Source organism: Stegastes partitus, unplaced genomic scaffold (assembly GCF_000690725.1).
Source record: "Stegastes partitus isolate 25-593 unplaced genomic scaffold, Stegastes_partitus-1.0.2 Scaffold545, whole genome shotgun sequence".
In the NCBI taxonomy this organism is placed as follows: domain Eukaryota; kingdom Metazoa; phylum Chordata; class Actinopteri; family Pomacentridae; genus Stegastes; species Stegastes partitus.
Window position 1 is genome coordinate 292,602 of NW_007578276.1, and position 26,022 is coordinate 318,623.

General features: G+C 43.3%; 1 protein-coding gene across 1 annotated transcript; it reads left to right on the forward strand.

Annotated features, from left to right (window-relative positions):
• On the forward strand, window positions 1–25,764 carry cpne7 (copine VII). The gene is made up of 15 exons (XM_008288186.1): window positions 1–174; window positions 4,198–4,380; window positions 4,683–4,757; window positions 7,917–7,991; window positions 11,578–11,661; window positions 11,752–11,841; window positions 12,071–12,169; window positions 12,365–12,451; window positions 12,800–12,859; window positions 13,415–13,548; window positions 18,331–18,385; window positions 21,967–22,018; window positions 22,514–22,647; window positions 23,477–23,713; window positions 25,612–25,764. Exons 1-15 carry the CDS (start codon window positions 1–3, stop codon window positions 25,762–25,764), a joined length of 1,692 nt encoding a protein of 563 aa, XP_008286408.1.
• The last annotated feature ends 258 nt before the right edge of the window (window positions 25,765–26,022 follow it).

Here is a 26,022-nt window from a genome sequence, read left to right on the forward strand (position 1 = left end):
ATGAATGACGTTCTGGAGGCCACCTCCCCTGCGACCAGCCTCAGCGGTCCGGCCGCCTGCGTCTGCAAAGTAGAGCTGCGTGTGTCCTGCAAGTCTCTGCTGGACCGAGACACGCTGAACAAGTCGGACCCCTGTGTCATACTCATGGTGCAGACCAATGGACAGTGGACAGAGGTGAGGCCCCCCTTCTTCTTCTTCTTCTTCTTCTTCTTCTTCTTCTTCTTCTTCTTCTTCTTCATTCTTCTCACAAATGTACAGTCGAGCCTTTGGGGAGGGGGATAAAAGTGTGCCTGATAGCTCCTCAGCCAGCAGTTCTATATGCAGCCTTTAGAAATCAATCAAACATCTTTTATTCATCTGAATCATTAAGCCCAATATTTCATGTGCCTTGACTCGAACATGAATAAAGCTCAAATTACTCAAACGCGGCACCTCGAGGTGATCCGCGCAACATGTTTTCTTAATGGTTAAATAATTGCACAGAGAGACTCTGAATATAGCTGCTCCCCTTTTTCTTTATTACAACTTCTTGGCAAGGTTCAGATTTTCAGGATTAAACCCTGGCGATGTGTGAAATGCTATAGATTGGGCTTGATGCTCTGTTCTCACTCCAGTTATTCCAAAATCTGTGTAGTCATACAAGATCAACCAGGGAGATAAATCTGTTAATGGTTAGGTGAACTTGCAGCTGTTTGGAAGCGATCCCGGCTTACACAACAGCTGTCTGGCTCGGAATTAGAAAATGGAGTATACGTTCGCAGTCAACATTTGTCTTGTCTCCACAATTCGATAATTTAGCAAACAGATTGCGTTGCCCGCCCTGTAGGACTCACGTTATGTGTATTTCACTTTGCCTACAAACAGCAGCACGATGGGTTGTGTTCCAGCTGCAAATGTGTACTTTCTTGGATTGGTCCCAAGCTGATTTGGAGTGTAGACACCAGGTCTCTCATTTCCCTGTTAATTAAGTCATTTAGTTCACGAGGGAAAGCCAAAACACAGGTCTCTATTAAGTAGAGGATGTGTTAAAGTGTGGCAGAGGACATCTAATTATATCGATTTTTTTTTCCTTCTCCCCCCCCCTCGTCTCCCAACCCTCCATCGAACAAAAAAAAAGCTCCCTTTTCAGAGAAATGGGAGATAATAATTAACTGTAACTCTGCCAGTTTTCTGCCACATGGGAGCCATTTGTTGAAGATGCTCACTGTGCTGTTTGGGCTATACGAATGGAGAACCTTGAGATTGCTATTTTTAGGATGATTAAAAGCACTTTGCTGCTGACGGGGGCTGTGGAGGTTTTTTTCTTCTTTCTTTCTTGGTTTTAATTTGATAGGAGGTTGTTAACGTGAGATGACTGACCCGGGTTCAGCAGCAGCGTCGCGTGATGAACGTATAAGCGCCTATTTTTAGAAACGGTAACTGAAGCAAACTCATATGATACCAAATAACGCAGATTATGACACACGGTGCAATATAACATCTATCTATCCATCAATTCATCCCCAGCCTTGACAGCTCTGACAGTCAGATCCCTCGGCGTTGGGAGGAACCACTCCTCGTACAAATTGTCTACTTACGTCAACGGCTGAGTAAGAAGCAGAGCCCACTCATATCCCCGCCATATCTGTCTCTTTTCTGAGCTCATTGTGGATGGCCCCTGTGACTTGCAAGTGCTAATTGAACTTATTTCATTATCCCCCCATTTCGTCACCTGTTCGCTCCTGAAGACAAATTTAGAAGTGGGGCGAAGATAGTCTCCACCATTTGTCTTCCTTCTGAGTAGACTGGACCCCACGTGCTCCGGTGGTAATGAGTTAATTCCCAGCCTGATCTCTCCGTCGATATCCAACCATAAGCCGCACGGGCTTGTTATGATAAAGCTACGTGGATAATGCTCATCCCACCTGGAGGAAGTGATTTCACAAATTAATCTCCCATGTCAGGGATCCTCTTTATAGTTCTGGCCCCACACCAACAATAAACAGGCGTCACAGACTTCAGCACAAACCTATCCTACGTAGCTCTGATTAGCTTTCATCAACAAACAGACTCATCCCAAATCTGTCCATCCAGATGGCACGATGAGAGGAAGACAAGGCAAGGAAGAGAAACCGGGGTAAATGAGGCTGACGAGGCCAAGTCTTAGCTGGTAGTTTTTTTGTTGTATTGTTTGCCTGTGTATGATAGAAACTCCAGAACAACCACTGCTCCCTGTGTTTTGATTATTATTGTTGAAAACTACTTTGATTAGTTATTTACAGCTGTGACAAAAAGTCTATTTATTTAGACTAAAATGATGATTGATGAATGCTTAACACCAAAAATCCCCAGATGTTTTGGACACGTGGCCTTCTTTAGCACGCAAACTGATAGAAAACCAGTGAAATGCACGAAACAAGCGCTGAGAAATTTGACATTTCAGGCTTTACGGTGCAGTTTGCAGACGGGTTGCAGTGAGCAGATGCTTCCATACAGGTGGGAGGCATCTTGCTGTTTTGTTCCCCTTCAGAGGGAGGGCTCACTGCAAAGTTTTTCTGACTCATCACCCTTTTTTTTTTCCCACAATGAAACAATCCAACCACAATGTGAATGGCTTCTTGTGGAACGGCGACGCCCCCATCCGCTGAATGGGGAGGACAATAATATCGGTCATGTTGTGTAACTTTCACAGTCACCGGTGGTGCCAAACATACTTGGCAACACTCGGCGCTGCTAAAAATGGCCGTTGACTTCGACACATCTGTCCAAAGGCATCTGCAAAAAGAGACGAAGTGAATGAAGTGTTGTAAAATGATGCTTTTGTTCAAGGAGAGCGCCACAGCTCCGCGCAGACCTTGACGTGGTAAAGAAAAGCCGTCATTCACTGCGTTAATATACCGCAGAGTGCAAGAGAAGAACTTATGTAAGATACTACTCCTACGTATCAGCATTCAATTTGGGATGTTATTCATAAAAATTCATAAAAGTCTTCAAGAGATTCAGCAGGCATAAAGTAGCTGCTTGCATAGGAAAAAATGTACTTTTGCCTCCTGATATTCTGGAATAAATTCAATCCTCAAAACACAAAATGGTGCACAATCTTTTGGTGAAATGCTGTTCATCCCAGCCCAGTTGAAAAGGCCCAGATAACCTACGACGAGGAGCTGCCGGTGCACCAACATCTGCTAAGATACATGCTCCATCTTTGTTCTTTCATTTGTAGATTAGCTGCATAATATTTTTCGTGTATGGTGCAGAAATGGCGCCTCTCGTTTGAACCGCTCCGTTGTTTTAGCATAATGGGAAGCCCGGCTCAGGCCTTTATCTGATCGAGACTCTATCTCTACCAAAGCGAGAAATGAGAGACAAGAAAGCGCTGTCACCAATTTCTAAAGTCATCATGACACGAGATCTGGTCCTGCTCCACTGACAGTGAAGAAATGACTTTGGACTCCGGACAAAAGGGTGCTGAAGTGTGTGGCTGCGCTTTGGATGACCACTCAAAGTCCTCTCAGGCGCTCATTTGCTGGCAATAGATCAGCTCCAGATGATGCCCCCTCAATGGGCCTTTTTGTCCCTTTCTTGTGGCACACAGTCTTCGTAGATTAACTCCCAACCGTACACGAAACATCAACAAAAATACAGCATGTCTCCACAAATACTGCAGTCTGGATTGTTATTTATTTTTGGCTGCGTGTGTTTACCTTTTTTGTGTCATTATTTAATGATATAAAGCTCCGTAGACTTAAATATCATGCTCAATGATGATTTGTCCTTGTGACAAATTGGGCAGCATAGAAATGTTCATGGAGCTGTGTCAGAGCTAAATCCTACATCACGAGCAGATGGGGCCTCGGAGAGCTCAGCTTTTCCTTGTCAGGCAGTCAAAGACAAGCGTGGATGTTTCCTTTAACGCTGAGATTAAATGTCAGAGTCCTCCAATCGTCTCTCATATCATCCCCTTGACGGAACATAATAACATTTGCTTCCATATACGTTGGTTTTCCATTTTAAAAAAGAAAAAAAAGCGGGAAGTCGAATATGCTGCAAGTTATATATTCCTGACTTATCCTGTAAAATGCAAGAAAAGAAAGAAAAACCTTGTTTCCCTGCAGTCAGCCGTTGCTTTAATGACACATATAATGATAAGGAATATTGGAACATTTAAATAGATATGATAGAAGCGTGCAGAGTCTCATTCAGTGTGTTCCCTCACAGCTGGACAGGACAGAAGTGATCAAGAGCAACTTGCACCCGGTCTTTGGGAAGGTTTTCTTATTGGATTACTACTTCGAGGAGGTTCAGAAGCTGCGGTTTGAAGTCTACGACATCCACGGCACTCACAGCATCGGCACCCGCGACGACGACTTCCTGGGAGGCGTGGAGTGCACTCTCGGCCAGGTAGGCTTGTCTTTGCCAGCCCATTTTATTGATTTGCAGCGACAGTTGTTTTCCCAAATACCCTGATGTATGGCGGGCTGAGTTTAAGCTCCGTTTGTCTCGTGCAATAAAACCTTCCGCTTAAAACGACTAAATCATGCAGAGTCGTCTTCCTCCGTGTAGTAAATCTACCTGATGCTGTACGCTTGCTACGTGTCTCTGCAGAGTAAACGGTTGACGCCTGATGACTCAGGTCCCTGCACGGTGCTCTTTACCGCTCAAGGTCTCAAGGCCAACGTCATTGCTTATCTTCCTCTTTGCAGATTGTGGCCCAGAAGAAGATGGTGAAGCCTTTGTTGCTGAAGTATGGGAAATATGCCGGAAAATCCACCATCACAGTAGGTTTCTCGCATTGTGCTCATGACCTCACCGCTCTGGCGAATGAAATTGTCTGGACATGGAGAAAGTGGAGGAGCTGAGGGAAATAATGGACGGCAGATCGATGGGGAAAAGCATTAAGATTTCTGCATTCTTTTCTCTCTCCCCTCCAAGTCCCACAGCAGTTCACACTTAGGCGCCATAATGGACCGACATTCTGTTTATGGTGTTCTGTGTCTATCTGAATATTTTTAACCTGATTTAATTGGAGAAAAAAAACGAAAGAAAACAGCTTCTCTTCAGTAGCAGTAAAGTTGACAACACCGCTTATAGAATGGTTTCAGGTTGATGAAAGCAGACATGAACGCTTTCTATACGGCGGTGTCCCTCTTTAGTGTAATAGGACGCTATTCGTGCTAATCATGCAAATGCACCCACGGGGGAGGCAAAAAAAAAAAAAAAAAATCCATAAGAAGTGATGCATGTGTATCATGTGTCGGATGTGGAAGAGAGGAGCTGCTGCTTCATTAACTGCCATCTTACAGTTAACAAGCCAGTGGTGGTTGCATATTAAAAACATGACAAGCTTAATCATGCGGCTCTCCACTCAGGCCTGTAACCGCTCTACCTCGTTTGGAAAAACACAAGAGAGCCTCCACTTCTTCTAATGAATTTATGGCAGACAAGAGGCTGCGGGGCCCGTGGATGTCTGACAGCCCTGTTATCAATAATGCTGGATTTTCTCATGCAGGACAGATGTTCCCGTGTTTGGACCCATCAGCTGCATATTTGGCTCGTGTAAAGTCGCACTCATCCAAATGAGAGCAGGAAACTTTTCCTCATATATTCTCCTCGCTCTCTGCATACAGACATGACTCGGGGTGAAATCTGAACCTGTGTTTGGACAGAGGAAGTTAAAGACAAAGTCATCCTAAATCTTTGTTATTTAATCTTTTTCTGGAGCGAGACGTTATTCAGGAAAGGCGCCAACAGCAAGGCACTACTGAAGGTCTTCGGGATAACAGTAAAGGGGGATTTTCTGACCATTTCATCCACACAAATCTAAATAATTATGTGCAGGCCTTACTTACCTTGTTGTGGCTGCCCACACAGGATGGCATTAAAATCTCTCTTTCTTCATTTTTAATTGCATTTGTAATCGCGTACCTTTTGATTCTGGTTTGCTTGCTTTTTTTTTTTTTTAAATCGTCTTTTTTTTAACTGAAGCTCCTAAATTTTGAAAGCACATATTTGTCCGTGTTCACCCCCACGATGCATTAGCTAATGCACAGAAGCTGGATTAGGTAATGCACCAGGTATCAGGCGTTGGGTAATTATTCAGTAATTCTCTCCATGTGGATCCTTCCTCAGACAAAATTGAGACGAGTTAGTTTTGCCGTGGGCTACAATTTGAGCTCATTAAATATATGCAAATATAACTATTAGCAGTTCCTGTTTCCATAAATGTGTCGCTGCACGACTTCTATACTGAAGAAAACTCAAGTGACGGTTGTGAAGTTGTGAAGTTAGAAAGAGGAGGAGAAGTGTCTCATTCTGAATTTTTTAAAAGAGGATTTCTGAACTTTTGTGATGGAGATGAGGGATAATTGTACCCTCAGAAAGTGGTAGTCATTCTGAGTCTAAATTATCCTTCAGACTTAACGGAGATAGATCTGAAAACGGAGGACAGGTTTTGAGCAGCAGTAATCCAGAAGTACAGCCCGTCTGCGTGTCACAGCCGGTGCTGCTGACCGACATCAGCGGGGAAACAAAAACAACCAACGTTTGGCTGCTTTTCGACCACCAGCGAGCACCTGTCCCCTTCAGCTCAGGGGAGGTGCGCCTCACGGTGAAACCATACAACTAACAAGTAGATGCCGAATCCCTGACCTTGTTGTAAACACGTAACCTTCATCCAAAATCTCAGCGCCTACGAGGAGAGAATTTTAAGAGACTCCTTCTGTCTGTGCCTTTCTTTTTTTTTTTAACAAAGACTTCTACCTGCTCCTGGTGCTTGTCAGGACAAGCTGTCAGATAAAACACACAAGTTTCCTACTTTGCCAGTCATCACTGTCAGGCTTCGTCTGGCCCCGGCCACGCTCGCTCTGCAGCCACAGCTCTGGCGGTTTGATGTAAGGCTCCTGTCAGTTTCCTACAGAGGAGTCGAGAACAAACGTCTGCGAGTGGGCCGGACAGCGCCGAGGGAGCAGCCGAGGGCTTGATTCTTAATAATGACCATCTTGATTATTTTGTCGCAAGTCCGACGAAACAAAACTATTCTGGGAAGAACCTGATACGCACCTTCACTGTTTCCACTGAAACTTTTCCCAACATCCATTAAAAGTTAAGTCCACAAGCTGAGACAATAACCCGTGGCAATGGAGGCATCCAGTTTTTTTTGGCTAATGGGTTGTTCCGCTCTCGTGCTGTGCGTGTGTCGAGCAATCCAGTGCCAAGTAAAAGCCACTTTAAAGATGATCTACGTTAACTGCTCCCCATAATGCGACGGGAAAAGTTGCTTTTTTACAAGAGAAAGGTCGAATCTTGTCTGTTTTAAATGCAAACCTGGTAGACAGGTGTGCAGGAAATAAAAAAAACAAAAAAAGTGTCCCTGCAAAGGAAAGTAAAACACCACGAATATAACGACAAGGATGATCAGTATTAAATTACGATGTTTATATTTAGGAGAATTTCTCACACTGAATGATCATTTGTGTAAATATTTCCAACAGCAAAGGTATTAAACTGTGGATTGCAGTGTAACTTCCAGGTGTAAATCTATCCGTCGTCAGCCATTATGGACTGTATTTATACGGCTTTTAGAAGCTTTTATCTAAAAAGCCTGTTAATTCACCCATTCACGTGCACTAATGGACGGAAGCTGCCACGCCAGGTAGCGGCCGTACCGTCGAACCATTTGGGAATCTAGCTCCAGGGCACTTTTAGACGGGAACACAGTCATTTTTCAAATCACTAATTGCTTTAATTTAGTCAAAATACTGGCGAATAATGTCCACCTTCAGAAGCTCACCGTGGCACCCAAACCACCCGTCACAAGGTTGAATTTGTTAGTTTCAGTCCCAACTTTAGCTTTAGTGAGCTTTGAGGTTATGTTTCTGAGTCGATATTTGTTTATGCAGAACGCCGAAACATTCCTGACAAATCCTATTTCCCTCCAGGTGCACGCCGAGGAAATTTCTGGCAACAACGGATACGTGGAGCTCTCCTTCCGAGCCAAGAAGCTGGATGATAAGGTGAGAGGAGGACGCACGTTTTGTGATGGAAATGCCGACACATTTGTTTTTATTAGACATCTAGAAGCACTAGAAAGGTATGAGAGTAGTAGTAATGTGATGCCACTGATGTCATGGTGTTAGCCTCTGAAAGCTTCCACAGCGCCTCACCAGCCTTTACATCGTGCACGTGAAAGGGATCGCTTTTCAGTTTCATTACAAATCAATAGGAACATTATTTAAGTAGAGAGAGGGAGAAATGTAACGTGCATTAGTCATTGTTAAACATAACAGTCACGTGAAATGTGTGTTATGACTTATTGAATTCCTAGGGTACCACTTTAAGGCTGCATATTACTGACCTTAGCTGCTCCTGGTCTCACACGGCATGTCAAACTTTGCTGAAGGCATATTTCAATCAAAAAGACAGCGGGAGCTTACATCTAGTTACAGCTCTGATGATCTCAAGTCACACCATGTTCCCAGGAACAAGCCTTAGGATTCCAAACCCACAGATTGCCCTTGATTCCCAGCGGTGTTGGGAGAAAAATGTACATCTTTGACAGCCTCTACATTTATTTTTTTTTAAAATTGCAGTTTTAAATTTACAGCTGCTCTGACGGTGAAATTGAACCGGACACCTACCGGAGTAAATAAAACAGAAATGCTTGTTACATCTTCTCCTGCTTGTGATTAGTTCCTTCATATATGCAGCTTGCTGCTGGAAGCGGTGAGTTTCTGCACCGGGGGAAGCCACCCACTTGCTTTGTTTAAAGTGAACTGATTGCCACTGAGGTTTCTGCGCATTCAAATAAATCACTGTTACTTGTGAAGCATTGGCGTGTAATCATGTTCCACAGAGGCTCCGAAGTGTTCATCTTTTTTACTCTGAACAAACACTGCGGCAGCTTATTTGGTACAGCAGCCCCTTGGCATGAAAGCTCGATGCAGAAGATGATAGACAGCGACGGTGTTCGCACGCACGGACAATTTCACCTCCCGTTCGAGAAAACAACCTCCTCCTAATGTTATGCTGTGTGCGTAACTTGGTCAGAATAAAGCAGCAAAGCTCGAGGTCTGGTTGCGAGAAGTTTAGTTTGGTATTATCGGTGAAGTCTGGTTCATTTTCGCACCATCTGTGCAAACAAGTCAACAACAAACATGGGTGTGAGCAGTGTTTGCTATCACTAATGAAGGGTTAGAAATAACATTTCCTCTGCTTCCTCTGTTCTGTCGGAGTGGGATGGCAGGGCAGAGAGTCGCTGGTAAATCAGCAATCATTTGAATGTTTGTTTTTCATTTTTCCCTTTATATTAGAGAGGAAACAAGGGAGCGGACTGAGTAGAGAGTGAGTCATCTTTAAACACAGCATATATTATTATAGACGTTATAACGACTGTACATGTTGTGTTTTATGTTGCTAACATTCAGAAATCAGCTGGTTTTGCACAGAGTTGGCGGTTTTGTGAGCTCAGCAGTGAGGATGGAGCTTCACGCAGTTCCTGGGGTTGGTGTCGAACTAAATTGTCAGTGAATACCTCCAAGCTATCAAACTTATTTAAAACCCTGGTTATAAAGTACGTGTGTTGGCGCTGAGTTTATTTTAAAAGGCACCGTTTGACTTTACTGATTAGCAAACGGCAGACGAACAACAAAACATTAATTTGGAGTCTAATCTCCAGACGTCCAATATGTTTGTTCTCATTTTCAAAGTTGTCGTGACCACCGGCTACCTTCACCGCTGCTGGTCACACAACAAAACAGAAAGTTTGGCCGTAAAGCTCAAACGATATGTCTGTAAGGATGAATGGTGGCTGTCAACAGGTGAGACAAACCCTACGACAGACCTGGGCAGCTGTGGCTCAGGTGGTAGAGCAGGATGTCCTCCATTCGCAAGGTTGGTGGTTTGATCCCCTCCACAGTGTCCTTGGGCAAGACACTGAACCTGAAGTTGCTCCCAATGGCAGGCAGCAGCTAGCATGGCGCCACTGGTGTATGAATAAGTGCAGACCATTTACCTACTCAACATGATAAAGATTCCTTAAAACTACGAGAGCAGATCTGATCAGCGATTGGGTGTTTTGTCAAGTTGCAAAGATTTATTATTTTTTTAAACAATGCAAATTAGCTGTGACAGACCATTTGCATCCAGCAATTCACCTGCCAAAGATAACAGAAGACGAGCTGTTTCTAATTAGCTGCGTTTCAGCCTTATCACCTCGACCTGCTGTAAATACCGAAAGGTCACCATATAGATGTCGGTAAACACGACGATTAATTATGCGATGCCACAGATTGCTGGTACTGATTGGCATTAATGTTATTGTTAGCCCCGGATTGAATTTTGACATGTGTGTCTCGTCAGTCAATGCCGCCGATGCCACTGGCTAGCGGTTGCCATGGCAACAAAGAGAGGATGCTACAGCTCTTTTTTTTTTTTCTCTCTCTCTCTTTTTTTTTTTTCCCCCCTCCCTCCCTCCCGTCCCTGAGGAGATGTATCTGGCTAATGTGGCGGGAAATGCATCCTTAACTGTCTCATTCGGTGTACACAGAACCTCCCTCCCCCTCTCACCCACCCACCCAACCACCGCAGACACACACACAGTGATTATTTGTTTTTCTCCCTGAAGAATCAATTGACCTAAATAATCAGTGTTGCCGCTGCTCTCAGACGCCCGTACTTGAGGCTCAGGGGAAGATTTAAGGCCACCGCAAATAACCGTAAAGAATGCTGCACGTTTTCAGTTAGGAAAGGTGTTTTCTTTTAACACTGACGATGTAGATGGACACGAGTTGATTTGAATGCAGGATGTTAGCAGCAACCCCAACGCCGGAGCTGGTTTGTCGCATTTTGTGGATGAAAAGTCACGAAATAAACTTCAAATTTACCGTTCGTGGACTTCAAATATTGGTTGAAGGAACCAATAAAGATATTTCCAAAGTGCATAAAAGCCTATATGAGAGGAAATATCAAGTCAATAACGCTATTTACTCAGGAAAAAGGTCAGTGGTCGAGTAGGGGAAAGAAAAAAATGCAATAACTAGGGAATGGCATGAGTTTACAAGCTTGTAAAATATTCCCAATTCTGAACTGATAAGTCCCAAAATATCACCATGCTGTGCTGCAGATTTTGTGCCTGTGCCTCCCTGACCTTTAATCACAGAGATAATTACTTCTCCTTCTGCAATCAGCAGTAATAAATCAGTGTCAACAGCCATTTGTGCAAATTTCAGATTCCTCTCGTAGCCAGCGAGTCATCTGGTCGAGCCCCAGTCACACGCTGAAATAACCTAAACGCCGGAGTTCATCGTAGCCTCATGTTAAATATTGACAAACACAATCTCTTTAGCTTTAATCAGCCTAATGAAATAAGAACCCACAGTGGCGAGGGTTATGCTGCATGTTCATTAGTTTCTGGTTAAATTGGTCTCAGTAAGAGTTCCTGAATAAACACAGCGATAAAAGAAAACGAGAAACATTTTACATAATGCTACCACAACAAATATTTTATTCATTAGGCTTCTGATCCTTCCTATACACCATTTTTTTTTCCAGGGACCTCTCCCATTAAAAGACAGTAAACTACTCTCCATTTTTTTTTTGCAGGATCTCTTCAGCAAGTCAGACCCCTTCATGGAAATCTATCGAATCAACGACGACGAAACCGAACAGCTTGTGCACAGAACCGAGGTAAGCTCGCCGCAGTTCCCTCTCGACTTCCATCGCCACCTGTTAATGCGTTTTTTAAGCTTCCTATGTAACGTGTTCCTGCTCTGATAGGTGATTAAAAACAACCTGAATCCAGTGTGGGAGCCCTTCAAAGTGTCCCTCATATCCCTGTGCAGCTGTGACGAAGACCGGAAGCTCAAGGTAAGAGAACCTTGAAGAACCGTGGGTGAAGAACTACAGGTGTCAGTGAGTCAGAAACTGCACGACCACTTTGATTCAGCTGCTGTCAGAAAACTGGGCAGAGCAAAGAAGAAGTCCCACTGTGATTTATATATGGACTTATGATAAAAAGATGTTCAGCTGCTATCGAAGGAAATACAGTAAATATGCTGTCGAATGTAGTAAACAGCGTTCTCTGTGTGTGCCACAGTGCCTCGTGTGGGATCATGACTCCAGGGGGAAGCACGACTTCATCGGCGAGTTCTATGCCACGTTCAGGGAAATGCAGAAAATTTCCAGTGGAAATAAGGTCAGTGAATGGAAAGGCGGAGCAGAGCGGAGGAGATACAGCCGTGCAACCGTTTCATCCGTCTCCAATATGCCTCGCTTTCTGCTCCGCCGAAATCCATCGCAGCCCAAACAAATGTCACGCCTGCTTTCACATCATCTGAACGCCATAAGTTGTTGCTTCAGTGCTTTGTCTCTGACTCGCTTTGTGTTTCAGGTGTCGTGGGACTGCGTGAACCCCAAGTACAAGCAGAAGAAGAGAAACTATAAGAATTCAGGAGTTGTCATCCTCACTGACCTTAAGGTAGGAATCGGCTGCAGAAACATGTCATGTCTGTTGGAGCAGGCCTCACTGAAGGGAGTGTTTAACTCAGTATTAGCTGCTTGTTTACTCTGTTCATGTCTTGGTAGCCGTCCGTCTAAATGAGAAAAATTTCAGTTTTTAGTTTCCGCTGCTTTGACGAGATGCATCGCCGTCTTCATCTTTACCCTTTACAGTCAACACATTTGTTGAGTTAATTCTGTTTTAATGACCCGATGCTTCTGACAACACAGCTGAGCGCTTGCCCTCCCACCCAAACATCACTTCTGAGGTTTCGCCTGACAGAAATCTTTTTTTTTTTTCTCTCTCTCTCTCTTTCTTCCTTTGCAGCTCCACAGAGTGTACTCCTTCTTAGATTACATCATGGGAGGATGCCAAATTCACTTTACGGTAAATTTAACAGTCCGTGTTTAGCGACGCTTCGTTGTCATCGTGACTGCTGCGGCTTTAGTTGAGCGAAATGATCCACAAAGCGCAATCAACACGTAGATCACACCGATGGTAGATGAGCCGTTTGGTGTTTTTGTCTTTGTGTACAGTCCGTTCTGTTTTTTGTAGGCAGCTTCATGGAATAAATTTTAACTTTCTCAACTCGTGCCCTTTGGTCTGCCCTCTGTAATTCTTGCTCTTGATCTTTAGCTGGATGACTGGAGCTATGAATACTAATTGTGAGGACCGCTGTGGATGCAGCTCCTCCTTGCTTAAAAAGCCTGGATCTACAGTGTACGGGAGCTGCTTTAGTCTACGTGGGTGTAAAAAATAAAACAGCAAGTTCTTACCTCCGATCAGCACTTTATTCTGCCATTAGTCATATTTCAGGCTCCCTTTCTCATGAGCGCTTGTAATATCATAAGCAAACAAGAAAAAGTCTTTGCAAAGTGGCAAAAGCAGAACGGATTCTATCATATTATTCATGTTGTGCACTTTGGAATGTCTTCCTACCAGGTTGCCATTGACTTCACAGCCTCCAACGGAGACCCCAGGAACAGCTGCTCATTGCACTACATCAACCCATACCAGCCCAACGAGTACTTGAAGGCTCTGATAGCAGTCGGCGAGATCTGTCAAGACTACGACAGGTTTGTCAATCTTCTGGTTCCTCAGAAAAAAAAAAGGCTCTTTGGTGCCTACAGGGGCTGTCGGTGTCATAAAGCTGCAGAGTGCTTCTTGCGTGCCATCGCAGCAGAATCTCTCCGGCTGAAATGAGCTGCTCCGTGTGAAGCAGCGAAAAAGACTGTAATGGAAATGATGGCGAAACCGAATGGAAGCGAATCCTGCAGCTTTTTGTACTTCTGCTCGCCATCAAGCTGATGGAAGTGAACTGTTGACCAGCAGCTTTTTGCACCGAAATGTATTTTGCATTTTAATTTTTTTTCCTCACAGTTGAGCTTCACATTGTTTAAAAAAAAAAAGAAAAGCGGCTGTAACTCGCAGCTTAAATACAGTTCATAATCGTTATCGTGTTGGTAAGTCGGTGTTTATCTTGTTCAGTAATGGGTGAGAAAACTGTTTGTACCTGGGAAAAATAGAGCAAACAAATTTGGCTTCTACTGGCATTATTAATGCATGAGACTAATCTGGGGCTAAAGATGGTGCCTGGAAGAAGCAGTCAAGGACACTGACACAATATCCTGGATTCGCTCCTTTATGGTCCATTTTGATTAGCCATCTTTTTAGTATTAATTTCCATCCGTCTGTCTGTCAGTCAGATTGACGACACTGTGACCTTTATGCTCTGTCAGCCACAGGCATTTAAATCTTGCGCAGACATCGGTTGCTGACAGCTTTTTTGGCAGCGATTTCTAAGCAAATTGGCAATTTATTTCCAACTCATTCTAGCGTAGTAGATTGGAAAATAAACACTCTAACGAACGCCACGTCTCTCACATATTGATTTTCATTTTAGCAAATAAATGCCTCTATACGTCTCCGTCCTTTCATGTTGCTTGGTGGCGCTACGTTGTTATGATCATATTATCAGAATACTTTAATTTCTTACCTGCACAAGCTCCAACACCTACAAATCAGATAAACATTTCAAACTGGTGCGATTTGCCTGTTGAGTCACTGGATATTTAAGCAAGCCTTGGAAAGATTTCAAAGACAAACAGGAGCACTTCTGGTGTCCCCTAGAACTTGAACAAAAAAGTTTAAAGATGAAAGATGTGATCTCACTCATGGGTGTTGGCAGAAAGTAGTAAAAAAAAAAAGTACCTGATAAGGGATTTCTATGTCATGCCAGAGATAATGGGATTTGTTTTCCTTTTAAAGCAACTTCAAATGAATTTGGTGGAAACTGAGGAATTTAGCCAACAGATTAAGGATCCAGTCATCTGTTTTTGGTGGGACTCCAGCCCAAAGTATGCGGTTCGTAGTAGCGCAGCTCGGCTCGTACGTCATAGTTGCTTGACTCACAGCGGTGGCTGCGAGTGCTTTCTCCTGTGGATAACTCAATGATACAGTTTCCTCTCAGCATCTGTTGCAGAGACTGGTCCTCCTTCTTAGCTCGCATGGGCTCATTACCCTGAACTACAGACGAACGCATGCAGCGATAGGGGCTGACACCGGGGTAGCAGGCACTTCAGGAAGGAGTGGGAGGCATTATGGCTGGAGAAACAACCGCGTGGTGCAGAATCAGATGTAAAGACAGAGGAGGTGCAGCGTCGAGCCTGTGATATTTCCATGTGAGAAAAATCTCTGTTTCTGTAAATGTTGCTCATACAGTTTGGCTTCAGTCACTTTTTTCTTTTTCTTTCTAAATTCTAGTTTAGAACAAATATCAAACAATGTACAAATGTGTGGAGTTGCTAATTAATGGATCTGTTTTGGAGAAAGACCCTCTCGGCTGTCAAAAACTAAGCCAGATGAGGATTAATACTCTTACTCCTGATTTATGCAGATCCTCCTATTGAATATCAGGGGAGAGCACTGTCTGGCTAATTATAGAATCCAAGAGATGGCACTGGAGACATTGAAAAGTAGCCCGAAAAAACTGGGAGCGCATCCTCGCAGCTTTATTATTTTTTACATAGATACACAACGGTATCATACATGGAAACACGCCTCTGGGCAAGCAGTGACTACAAGTGTAGGCAGCCCTTCCCTCTCAAGTTGGAATTGTTATTGAGGTGTGAAAAACGTGGGCAAGCAAACCTTTTAGCCTTTAGTGAACATAGGTGATGTGGGATTTTCGAGTCCTTGCAGAGGAGTGCATTATGGAGCTGGAGTGACGAGCTTTTGTCTGTGTGGGTAGAGGCTCGTTTACCTTGCTGAGAGGGCTATTACACCGGGCACATCTCCCCGCGGCTCCTCACGTGTGCCGACAAAGTGAGAAAACAAGGACCAGCATTCACACGATGAGACCGACTTGTCAGTAGTCTGGGCTGGCGCTCCGTCATGTCTCATACATCTACTGAGCTTGATGATCTCCGAAGACATTTATGAACCGCGCAATAGAAATCTATCTGTTACAGCTCAGAGGGGAAATTTATTGGTCGAGACTATGGGTTGCGGTAATGAGTTCTCTATATCTGAGTTGTTAACAATAACAGGAATACAATACGTGTCAGAGTAAAATTGGTTAGGCTTGAGTAACTCCAACCCCATTAAAATATTTTCATTAAAGATCTTTCTCAACTCTTTCTCAAAGCCTGCGAAACCAAATACAATACCCCAAACATAATTAGCTTTTTCCTATTATTTTGCATCGATGCAACATGCCTTGGCGTGTTTGAAAGGTCACGACAGTGGGAGTAGGGCCCGCATTCAGCGGATTGACGAAAAATGGATAAAAACTTTGAAAACATGTAAATGTTGAAGGTGAGTTGGGAGCTCCTTTTGTGCCGTTTGTATCTGCTGCAGGAAACTATTGAACGAGAAATCTATTAATTTCAGGGGAACATTACTACTAGAGTGTTTTTATATCTGGACGCGGTACGGCGCATTAGCCGGAGCATTTGGAGAGGTTGCACAAAGGAGAACAAAAACTGCACTCATATGTTTATCCCCCCCCCCCTCTGTCTTGGAACACAGAATAATAGTGGCATCCAAATATGCATTCAAAATGCTCCATGAACCATATTCAGTGACGTCTTTCTGACTGAATTCCCCGAAACTGAAGGATGTTGCCGTCAGGGTTTGCAACCACTTTAAATGTTGTACTGCGAGGTTGTGGGTAAAGACGTGCATTATCCTTTATCTGCTCCAAGGTCCTTGAGGAGGAGCAGTAATAATATTAATAACAAAATTAGCCTGTCTGGTTTCTGTAATATAAAACAAGAGCAGGTATAAAAAATAAAATAAATAAATAAATAAAGATTGCCAAACTAAAGCTGCATCTGTGGAGAGTCATCAGAGTTACTGAAAGTGTAAAAACCATCCCTCTGCCAGTGTTTATGTAAGTCCACACCCATCCAAGTTAATCACACACTTCTGATAGCTCCGAAAACGCTGCCCCCAAAAGCCAAATTAGCCATTATGACTGGACAAACAGCTCTGCAATCAACACTTGTCAACTCACCAAATAGCTCGACGCTCCCTGACACTGTACATTTCTGCTGTGTACCCTCTGAGGCAGCCACACCGTGTCCACAGCAAATTAATTAAAGACATCATCTCGAATGCTTCGTGCCCCTAAACCAAGATTCTTTTGAACTGGCGATGTTATTTGCGATTGCACTGCGCTGGAGAATTTGGGGCGTTTTTTTTTTGTCAAAGGCATGAAAATACAGTAAATGTTCTGATTACAGAAGCAGCCATTAGAGAAAAAAAGGCTGTCTGTGGGCAAACAATCACTGATGTGACTGAAAACAAGTTGTGACAGCTCTGCAGCATATTGTAATGTATTACAGTAAAAGCGGGGAATGGACGGTGTTGTCTGTTTGTACCTACAGTGTGCCCTTTAATGGTGTCTGGTTATTAAAGGGGTCCTTCCATCATATGAAGCTTGCAGGAGAAGGGTTAAAAACAAGTGATCAAACATTACACTCTTTATTTTCCACAACCCTTTGCTTTTATTTTGCATAGTATAAAAGCGTCTGTCTTTCAAAAAAGGAAGTATAACAACACAGAGTGAGCTGGTAAGGATATGTGTCATTGAGCCATTAAGTGGGCAGCTTTTGATCACTGCAGTAGTCCCTTTATGTACTGCAGGCATCAACAGCAGAGCAGGCGTAGAGCACACCGTTAGGTCTTACACAGTTCATTTGAATACTTTTACTACACGCATCTGACAGCGGTGCATATTTAGAAAAACAATCGGCACCTTCTTATAAGAGGGAAATGATTGCACGAACTGCTGCGTTTCGACAGACACGACGTTTTACAAAGTGTTTCGCACTCCGCTGTGGCACTTTTAGCAGAAAGTAGCGCGCACGCCACTTGCACTCCAGTTTTAGCTCCATGTTTGAGGGCACTTCATAAGGGATGCATTTCACGCTCAGAATCGTCCGAGGTATAATGCACCGTCTGGCAAACAGGGAGTGGTTTCAGTCGCCTTGTTATTTTTTTACAAATCTGTGCACCCTGGCCTTTGACTGGGAGCAACACAATCCAGCCGAGCAGAGCCTCTTACAGCCACATCTACCCATATGAACGGCACAATGAAAAACGGAGAGATTAAAGAGTGCGTGGAGGCTCTTTGAACAGGTGCAAAGCTGGCTGCAGGAACTGTGGGACAGATTTCAAACTGTAATTCAAGCTTTTAACACGTTACCGAATGCAAACAAGCAGGGTGTATGCCCTCGGAAACGCGAGCAGATGGATGAGCCGTCAATGTTTTTCAGATCGCTGTCAAAAAATGCAACCCAAATGAAACAGCAGTTACTCGAGTTTACGGCTGATTAATTTGCTTATCGTTTCAGTGACAAGCGGTTTTCAGCCTTGGGGTTTGGTGCCAGAATCCCTCCGAATTACGAGGTGAGTGTTTTTATTCTTCAGCCTCAATCTCACTTCTCACTATTCTGTTCAAGACGCTGACCTTCCCTTCACACGACCAGCATAATGCACACTGTATATTCATGTGCTTATCAAAGCCTGGTGTTTCCCACTACCCTGGGACTGTTCGTTAAGCAAGCTGATTTCCGTGACCTATTTTATGACACAATTTGTCATTCTGTCAAAATTTCACATTTAAAACTAATTACGGAGTGTATTTTTATTCATAAGCCCGTTGTCTCAAAATATCAGCTTGTCTTGAGAAAATATCATGTTCCAAGGAAATAAAGGCCCCCGAGTGTTGATGCTCAATTTACATAAGAATTCACAAGTGTGAGAGCGTTTGTTTAAGCAAATTGGACTCTGAGAACCAGAAGCCTTCAGTGATTGTGAATGGAGCCCCGGGGAGACGTCTGACGTGTGAAGAGTGACACAAACACTGTCAGATAATCTATAAATCCAAGAATGGCCCGTGTTTAAAATAAGATCCAAGTGTGCGATATGTGAACTCTAATAATTATCATTTTAATCATGCAAAAAAAAAAACTGTGGCTCAGTAAATACAAACGATTAGATTCTGAATTTGCCGTGACAGTGATTGCATTGCAGGAGTCAAGTTTATTTTATTGTGTAGCGCCGCTGCTTTGTGGTCGGTGGTGCAGGTGAATGTTAATGAAGTCATTAGACTAGTCATGAGGTACATTTTTCCACTAGATGCACAACTCTGATGGACCCGGGCTCTCCTGGCTCTTGCATCAGAATTTTGTGCCATGCATACTAAGTGTGAACAGAAACGAAGAATAAATACAGACTGACGATGTTTATCTTCTGGTCAAGGATGTAACTGATGGTTTTGCATTTCATTTAAATTAATATGGGCTGCAAGGTGCTCGGTGGTTAGCACTGTTGCTTCACAGCTAGAAGGTCGCTGGTTCGCGTCCCGATGAGGACACCCGGGATCTTCCTGTTTGCATGTTCTCCCCGTGCAGCGTGGGTTCTCTCCGGGTTCTCCGGCTTCCTCCAAAAACATGCTGAGGTTAATTGGTGATTGTAAATTGTCCGTAGGTGTGAATGTGAGTGTGCTTGGTTGTCTGTCTCTAAGTGTAGCCCTGTGATAGACTGGTGACCTGTCCAGGTGAACCTGCCTTCACCCTGATTCAGCTGGGATAGACTCCAGTAACCATAGTGAGGATTAAGCCATGTATAGATGTTGGATGAAATGAATATGATCTTGTGTTTTAATTCAAAGCTCGTCTCTTTAGCCTTGGATATCCATGACTAAATATGCACGAATCAAAGCTAAAATCTAGAAAATATCATCCATGTGTGTCAGATATAAGTTAAACTGGTTGTTTTCACGTCTAGCTCTCTTGGTTTGGTTAAAACTGACTCTGTTGTGTACGTTTTGTTTGTTGCAGCCTCTTCAAGTGGTCTTGAGCTGATTGTTTGACCTTTGTGCCTTGTTGGCTCAAAAGCAGCACATATGTGATTCTAGCATGATCTTAACCGTTACTGGACCGTCCAGGAAGTGATTTATACAAATCATTTGGTGACCATGGTAACAAGTATGCCCCAGGTGGACGCGGTGCTCGCGCTGATAAAACGGACCGGCAAAAAAAAACCAGTCAGTCTGTGCTCGTGTCCCCCCTCCGTGTACTTTGGCACGCTGACTAGATTAGGCTGTGATGTTGAATGAACGACTGTCATGCAGCAGCAGCAGCAGGAAAAGCACAGGTGAAGCTAAGAACATTATCAATGGCTGCAGATGCTCCGTTCCTTTAAGCGTCTCTGTAAGTCATGACAACGTGCACGACACCATCCGTACAACTAGATCATCTGAATGGAAGACAGCCATTGTGGTTGTAATTGGTTACGCTGATTTGTTTCCTGCCATGTCAAGGAGGTCTGCTGTAAAACACACCTGTCAAAAGAATTACAAAACCAGACCGCTTGTTTTTGTTGTTGTTGTTGTTGTTGCTGTGGCTCAATGCAACACATTTATCCACATACATAATTTCTATTGTGGCTTCTCATATCTACATATAAATTGACTGGATTCAGGCTGTTAATAACATTAAAGAAAAATATGATGATAAAAAAAAAGAAATAGCCAGCTGGAGAGGAGTCAGTTGTCACTGATCTGGCTGACAGTTGGTGCTCGTGGAAAAAAACAGTTTCTTGTGACAGCAGGAATCAAGAAGGGGATTTTATTATTGCCAATTAAACAGCTTTGAGATAAACAAAATCTATCTGATGTTTGGATGGCAAGAATGTACCGGATGAAAGAAGAGGGGCTGCAATCCCTTTTCAGAAACCAGATACTGAGCATATAGTACATTTTATATCCTCATTATTCCATAGTGTGAGGAATTCTGGGTATTAATACGAGCAGATAAACTGGGATGGAGCGTTCACAAACCAATGTGTCACACAGTCAAGTGTCCATGTACGATATGCGCCGCTGACGATTATAATGTGGCCTTTCATTATACATGTCAGTCGATGCTTGAAGAATAATATCTTTAAATACAGCAAACATGTCAGTTTGCTGCGATTTCCTGATTTTCACTCAACATTAGCAAAAATTGTCCCTGCCTTCATTTACATATGAAGCTAATTATCATGCAGAATCAATGTGCAAGTTAAGTCACTACCGATATTTATTTTATGAGTAGAAAAAATGCAGCTCGGCTTTAAAATTTAGTTGAATTTATTGGCTCAATTAGCAGGGGTCATGTACAACACAGCTGCTGGGACAGAGTTAGCCATTTACATCTGCAGTTCATGGGAAGAATGATGTTAAAAACAATACCATACAGGTGTGGTCACTTTAAATACACCCAAATTAACCACTGATTTTGCTTTTATGTTACATTGTCACATTGAGAATTGGGCTGCAAGGTGGCGCAGATGGTAGCACTGTTGCCTCGCAGCAAGAAGGTCGCCGGTTCGCTTTCTGCGTGGAGTCTCCATGTTCTCCCTGGGCAGCGTGGGTTCTCTCCAGGTTCTCCGGCTTCCTCCCACAAAGTCCAAAAACATGTTGAGGTTAATTGGTGATTCTAAATTGTCCGTAGGTGTGAATGTGAGTGTGCTTGGTTGTCTGTCTCTAAGTGTAGCCCTGTGATAGACTGGTTACCTGTCCAGGTGAACCTGCCTTCACCCTGAGTCAGCTGGGATAGACTCCAGCCTCCCTGCGACCCTAGTGAGGGTTAAGTGGTGTATAGATAATGGATGGGTGGACACTGAAAATTACTGTCCCCTCCTGGTAGCAACAGAGTCTCATTTAAATTCAGTTTGAAATTTTGTTTTCCAGTTTTAGTCGCAACTACTTTTATGACACACACACAAAAAAATCAAAATTGTACTTAGCAATGCCAAAAAACAAAAACAAAACCTCATTTACTTCACAGATTCAAAAAATGGCAGCTATTTCTGAAACAACATGGAAAGATTAGAAAAAAGGATGCATGATCATGAAGCCTTCTCATGGGGAAGGCTTAGCTTTTTTTTCACCAAACACCAAATTATCAGTGTTTCATAATTTCCTCTGTCTCCGTTCACAGGTGTCCCATGACTTTGCCATTAATTTCAACCCAGAGGATGATGAATGTGAAGGTAAAGAAAAGCTTTGTGCAGTTTTCCGGTGAAGTGCATCTCTATGCTGATGACACCAGAATTTACATATGTAATCTGCTAAAAAACACAACACCGCTCGACAGGTCTTCATCTATTCATGTGATTACAAATGGTTATACAACACTTATAACATCCAGCTCTAATGCAGAAACCAACTCCTCTGATGTGTGCATCTTTCTCTCTCTTTTTTTTTATTTGCTCCATAGCTGGTCTTTGTAGCCTTTAAGTTTAATGGTATTTTTAGATTTCATAGTTCACTGGTTGTTAAAACACAAACTGAAACAAACTGAAAACTTCCCTAAATTGTGTGAAAAACAAAATATTTTCCGGCCACATATACTGTAATTATTCGCCACACTGCAGTGAATGAGTCATCCGAATGCACCTCGAAGTTCACAGTCACTTGTTTACTGACAAGTGTAGAGAACTGTATTGATGTTTCCTTCGTTTTTGCTCTGTGCTCGCTTTGATTAGGTATCCAAGGAGTGGTTGAGGCATACCAGAACTGCCTTCCTAAGATCCAGTTGTATGGCCCAACCAATGTCTCTCCGATCATTAACAGGATAGCCAAGCTGGCAGCAGGCGATGGCAACATTAAAGATGCTTCTGTGAGTGCCCCTTTTAGAGATATATGGATGTAATACTGGCTTTGTTGTTGTGCTTCCCACTGAGTTCCCCGAGTGAGTCGCCTCTAGTTCCCCTCAGTGTTTGTAGTAATAGTGCCCCACGGCGCGAAAGAAGAAGAGAAGCCCATTTCAGAATTAATTAGCATTCTTTACATTATGGATTTAAGTTGTGCAGGGTCGTATTGATGCCACCGCTTATGGACATATTTCCATTTCATTGATTTAATAATCCAATGAACTCTTGCTAAAATGTGGCTAATGGAATTACTGAGTTTCTTATCTTTCCTAATGTCACTTTGGAAGTAAAAACACAAGACTTTTATCGGTGTACTATCTCAAATTACCCAAAGGCTGCGTGGACATTGTGTTCTTAACTATCACACTACTGTAATTGCATCGACCTTCGTAATAATTTCAGTCTGTCTTTTTGATCAGTAACACATAAACACAGTCAGGGTCCTGACAAACAAAACGCTGGAGCGATCCAAAGTGTTTGCAGTGTTTTGTGCCAAGTCGCTGTTCTGTGCTGCTCACATGCACTTAATGTTAATTTTACTCGTATACACATGGACACACATGAGATTTCTGCTGCTGCTGCTGCGGTTTGTAGTTGCTCTAGTTTTCCCTTATTTCTTGGACCAAAAAAGCCAAATCTTTACTGCTCAACGGAGGCTGTAAAATTACCCTAAACAGCCTGCAAATGCCTCCTTCAAACGGCAGCACACACAGAGAGGTGTCCTTGCATTTCACCACATGTCGGGCGAATGTTAACAAGAATTAATTCACGGTGAAAGCTCTTATCTCGTCGCAGCGATACCACATCCTGCTCATCCTCACTGACGGCGTGGTGACCGACATGGCAGACACACGTGAAGCCATTGTACGAGGCTCCTATCAACCCCTCTCCATTATCATCGTCGGTGTGGGCAATGCAGACTTCACAGACATGCAGATTCTGGATGGAGATGACGGAGTCCTGCGCTCACCAAAGGGCGAGCCAGTCCTCAGGGACATTGTGCAATTTGTGCCCTTCAGAGACTTCAAAACGGTCAGTTTTTTTTTTTTTTCTTCTCCATCTGTCAGTCTTCACTTGTTGTCATTCGGCTTTCCTTTCAGCCCCTCTATGTCTGACTGCTGAGCCACGGCCGCTCATGAGCACTGCATCTTTTTTATATAACCCAAGCCCTTGTTATTTAAAAGAGTTAGCAGGCAGCTTTTGCTGGTTTTGCCAGTGCTACAGATGGGCACCATGGACTGGAGGAGGTCCAGGAATTTACTCACACAAGACTGGATTCTTAATGTTGCTACATGCAGTCGGCAACATGTCAGCTGTGCAATAACGCAGGCTGTTATGGAATATGCGCCTCGTGTACCGAAAGATTTACATATTCCTGTTTTTTGAAAAGCATTTAGAATACAGAACAATTAGTAGAGAGACCTGAAAAATACAAATACAGTCGTGACTCGATAATTCGACCCTTAACAATCCTAAACCTGCTACCCAACAGGTTTTTAGGAAAAACGAACGAAACACATTAAAAACAGCCTTAACATAGCGACAGCCTTGGATTGTGACTCCGACATGACATTTAATGTCACCAATCAGGATGACGGCGTATTATCTGACTGAACAATCCCACAGATTGGCTACGTTCACACTGCAGGACTTGATGCTCAATGAGGATTTCTTTGTGACTTCCTTCACGTTTCCAGTTCAATGCGACTTGTATGTGATCTGCTGTGTGAACTTCATACGACCCAAAAGTGTCCCGCATGCGCAGAAGAGGACACGACGACGTCACACGCAGCGAGCGTGCTCAGTGTTTACAGAAGTAAACATGGATGGTAACGGTGGAGCGTATCTGCCACTCCCCCGCCGCCACCGATGGAGGAAACAGAAGTGTGAGCGCTAACTAAACTAGCATCAGCAGCCAAGTACTGCCTGTGTGTTCCGGCCACTTCCACCTCATCGGAAGTGTCCCCCGACCACGCAGAATATTTGGATATTCATCATTAATTGGGCCTGAATATCCAGAGAGCAGAAAGTGCTATTGGGACCAGCCCTACTAATTATTATAACAACTATGAACAATAATTAACAACTAATGAGCCTTCCAGCATCAAGCCCTCCTTGTATCTGGACCTCCGTCTTGACAATCTGACAGCCTTGCTATCCGACATAGAAGAAGGTTTTAGTGTCGGATTATCGAGTCACGACTGTATCTGTAAACAGAAAAACATGGACCCAATAACCTAACAAATGAAAACAACGTCTATCACAGTTACCAAACCAGCTGAACGCTTCTGGACTGATGTGACAACACACATCAGAATTGTTATCGAAACACAACAGAGAATCTGGGAGAGGGTTGTTAAAGAGTTACAGAGACTTGCAGAATCAATGTGTAAAGGATTGATGTTTTGGCAGCTTGTTGTGGCCCAACATCTTTCTGACTCACTGATGTTTAACTTGTCACCCATCTGTAATGTTAACTGATTATCAGCTGATACAAATCAATCAATCAGTATTTAAGAATAGGATTAGAAAGCATCAAGATGTGTTTAGACACCTTTATTTGCAGGCCTGCATGTATATCAAGTTTAACGCAACCTAAAGTGATTTTCAAATGATGCATTCTAATTTTCAAGTGCAGATTTGAACCCTGTGCATATTAACGTGATAAAAAGACAAAACAAATTAACTGAAATGCAAAACACATTTATGCATCCCTTGGGATCAGACCAAAGAGTCTCTTTCCAGAGTAACACATAAAGCAGATACTCTCTAATACGATGCCTGACATTGACATACCTTTTTTAATTTGTCTGAAACAAAGAAAGTAGTACTAACAGTGCCCTTAGTCCCCGGAAAATGTTCTGTATCTGGGATTAAAACGATATTTAACTGCTGTTTTGACAACTCCAGCTGTTCTGTCTCTTTTACAGGCTTCACCCGCGGCCCTGGCTAAATGCGTTCTGGCAGAGGTGCCCAAGCAAGTAGTAGAGTACTACAGCCATAAGGCCATCTGCCCTATGGTTCCTGTGAGGGACTTAATGACCCCCATCATGAGCCCGGTTGCCACCACCCCAACAGAATAACTGCCCACCCTGTTCCTGTGACCAAGCGTTGACCGCAGCAGCAGTCTGGCGAACTGAGAGGGAACGAGGACGCATGCCTCACTACTTTGGACAAGAACTGAAGAGAAAATCCTTCTAAATGTGGTGTTACTCATTTCTTTTGTTTTTCACTATGAGCAAAGTGTTTACACATGGACGATACTGCAGACATTGTGGGTTATATGTCAGTGCTCAGTGTGGATCGAGCACTTTTCCCTGGCTGTGCAAATTGACTATCCA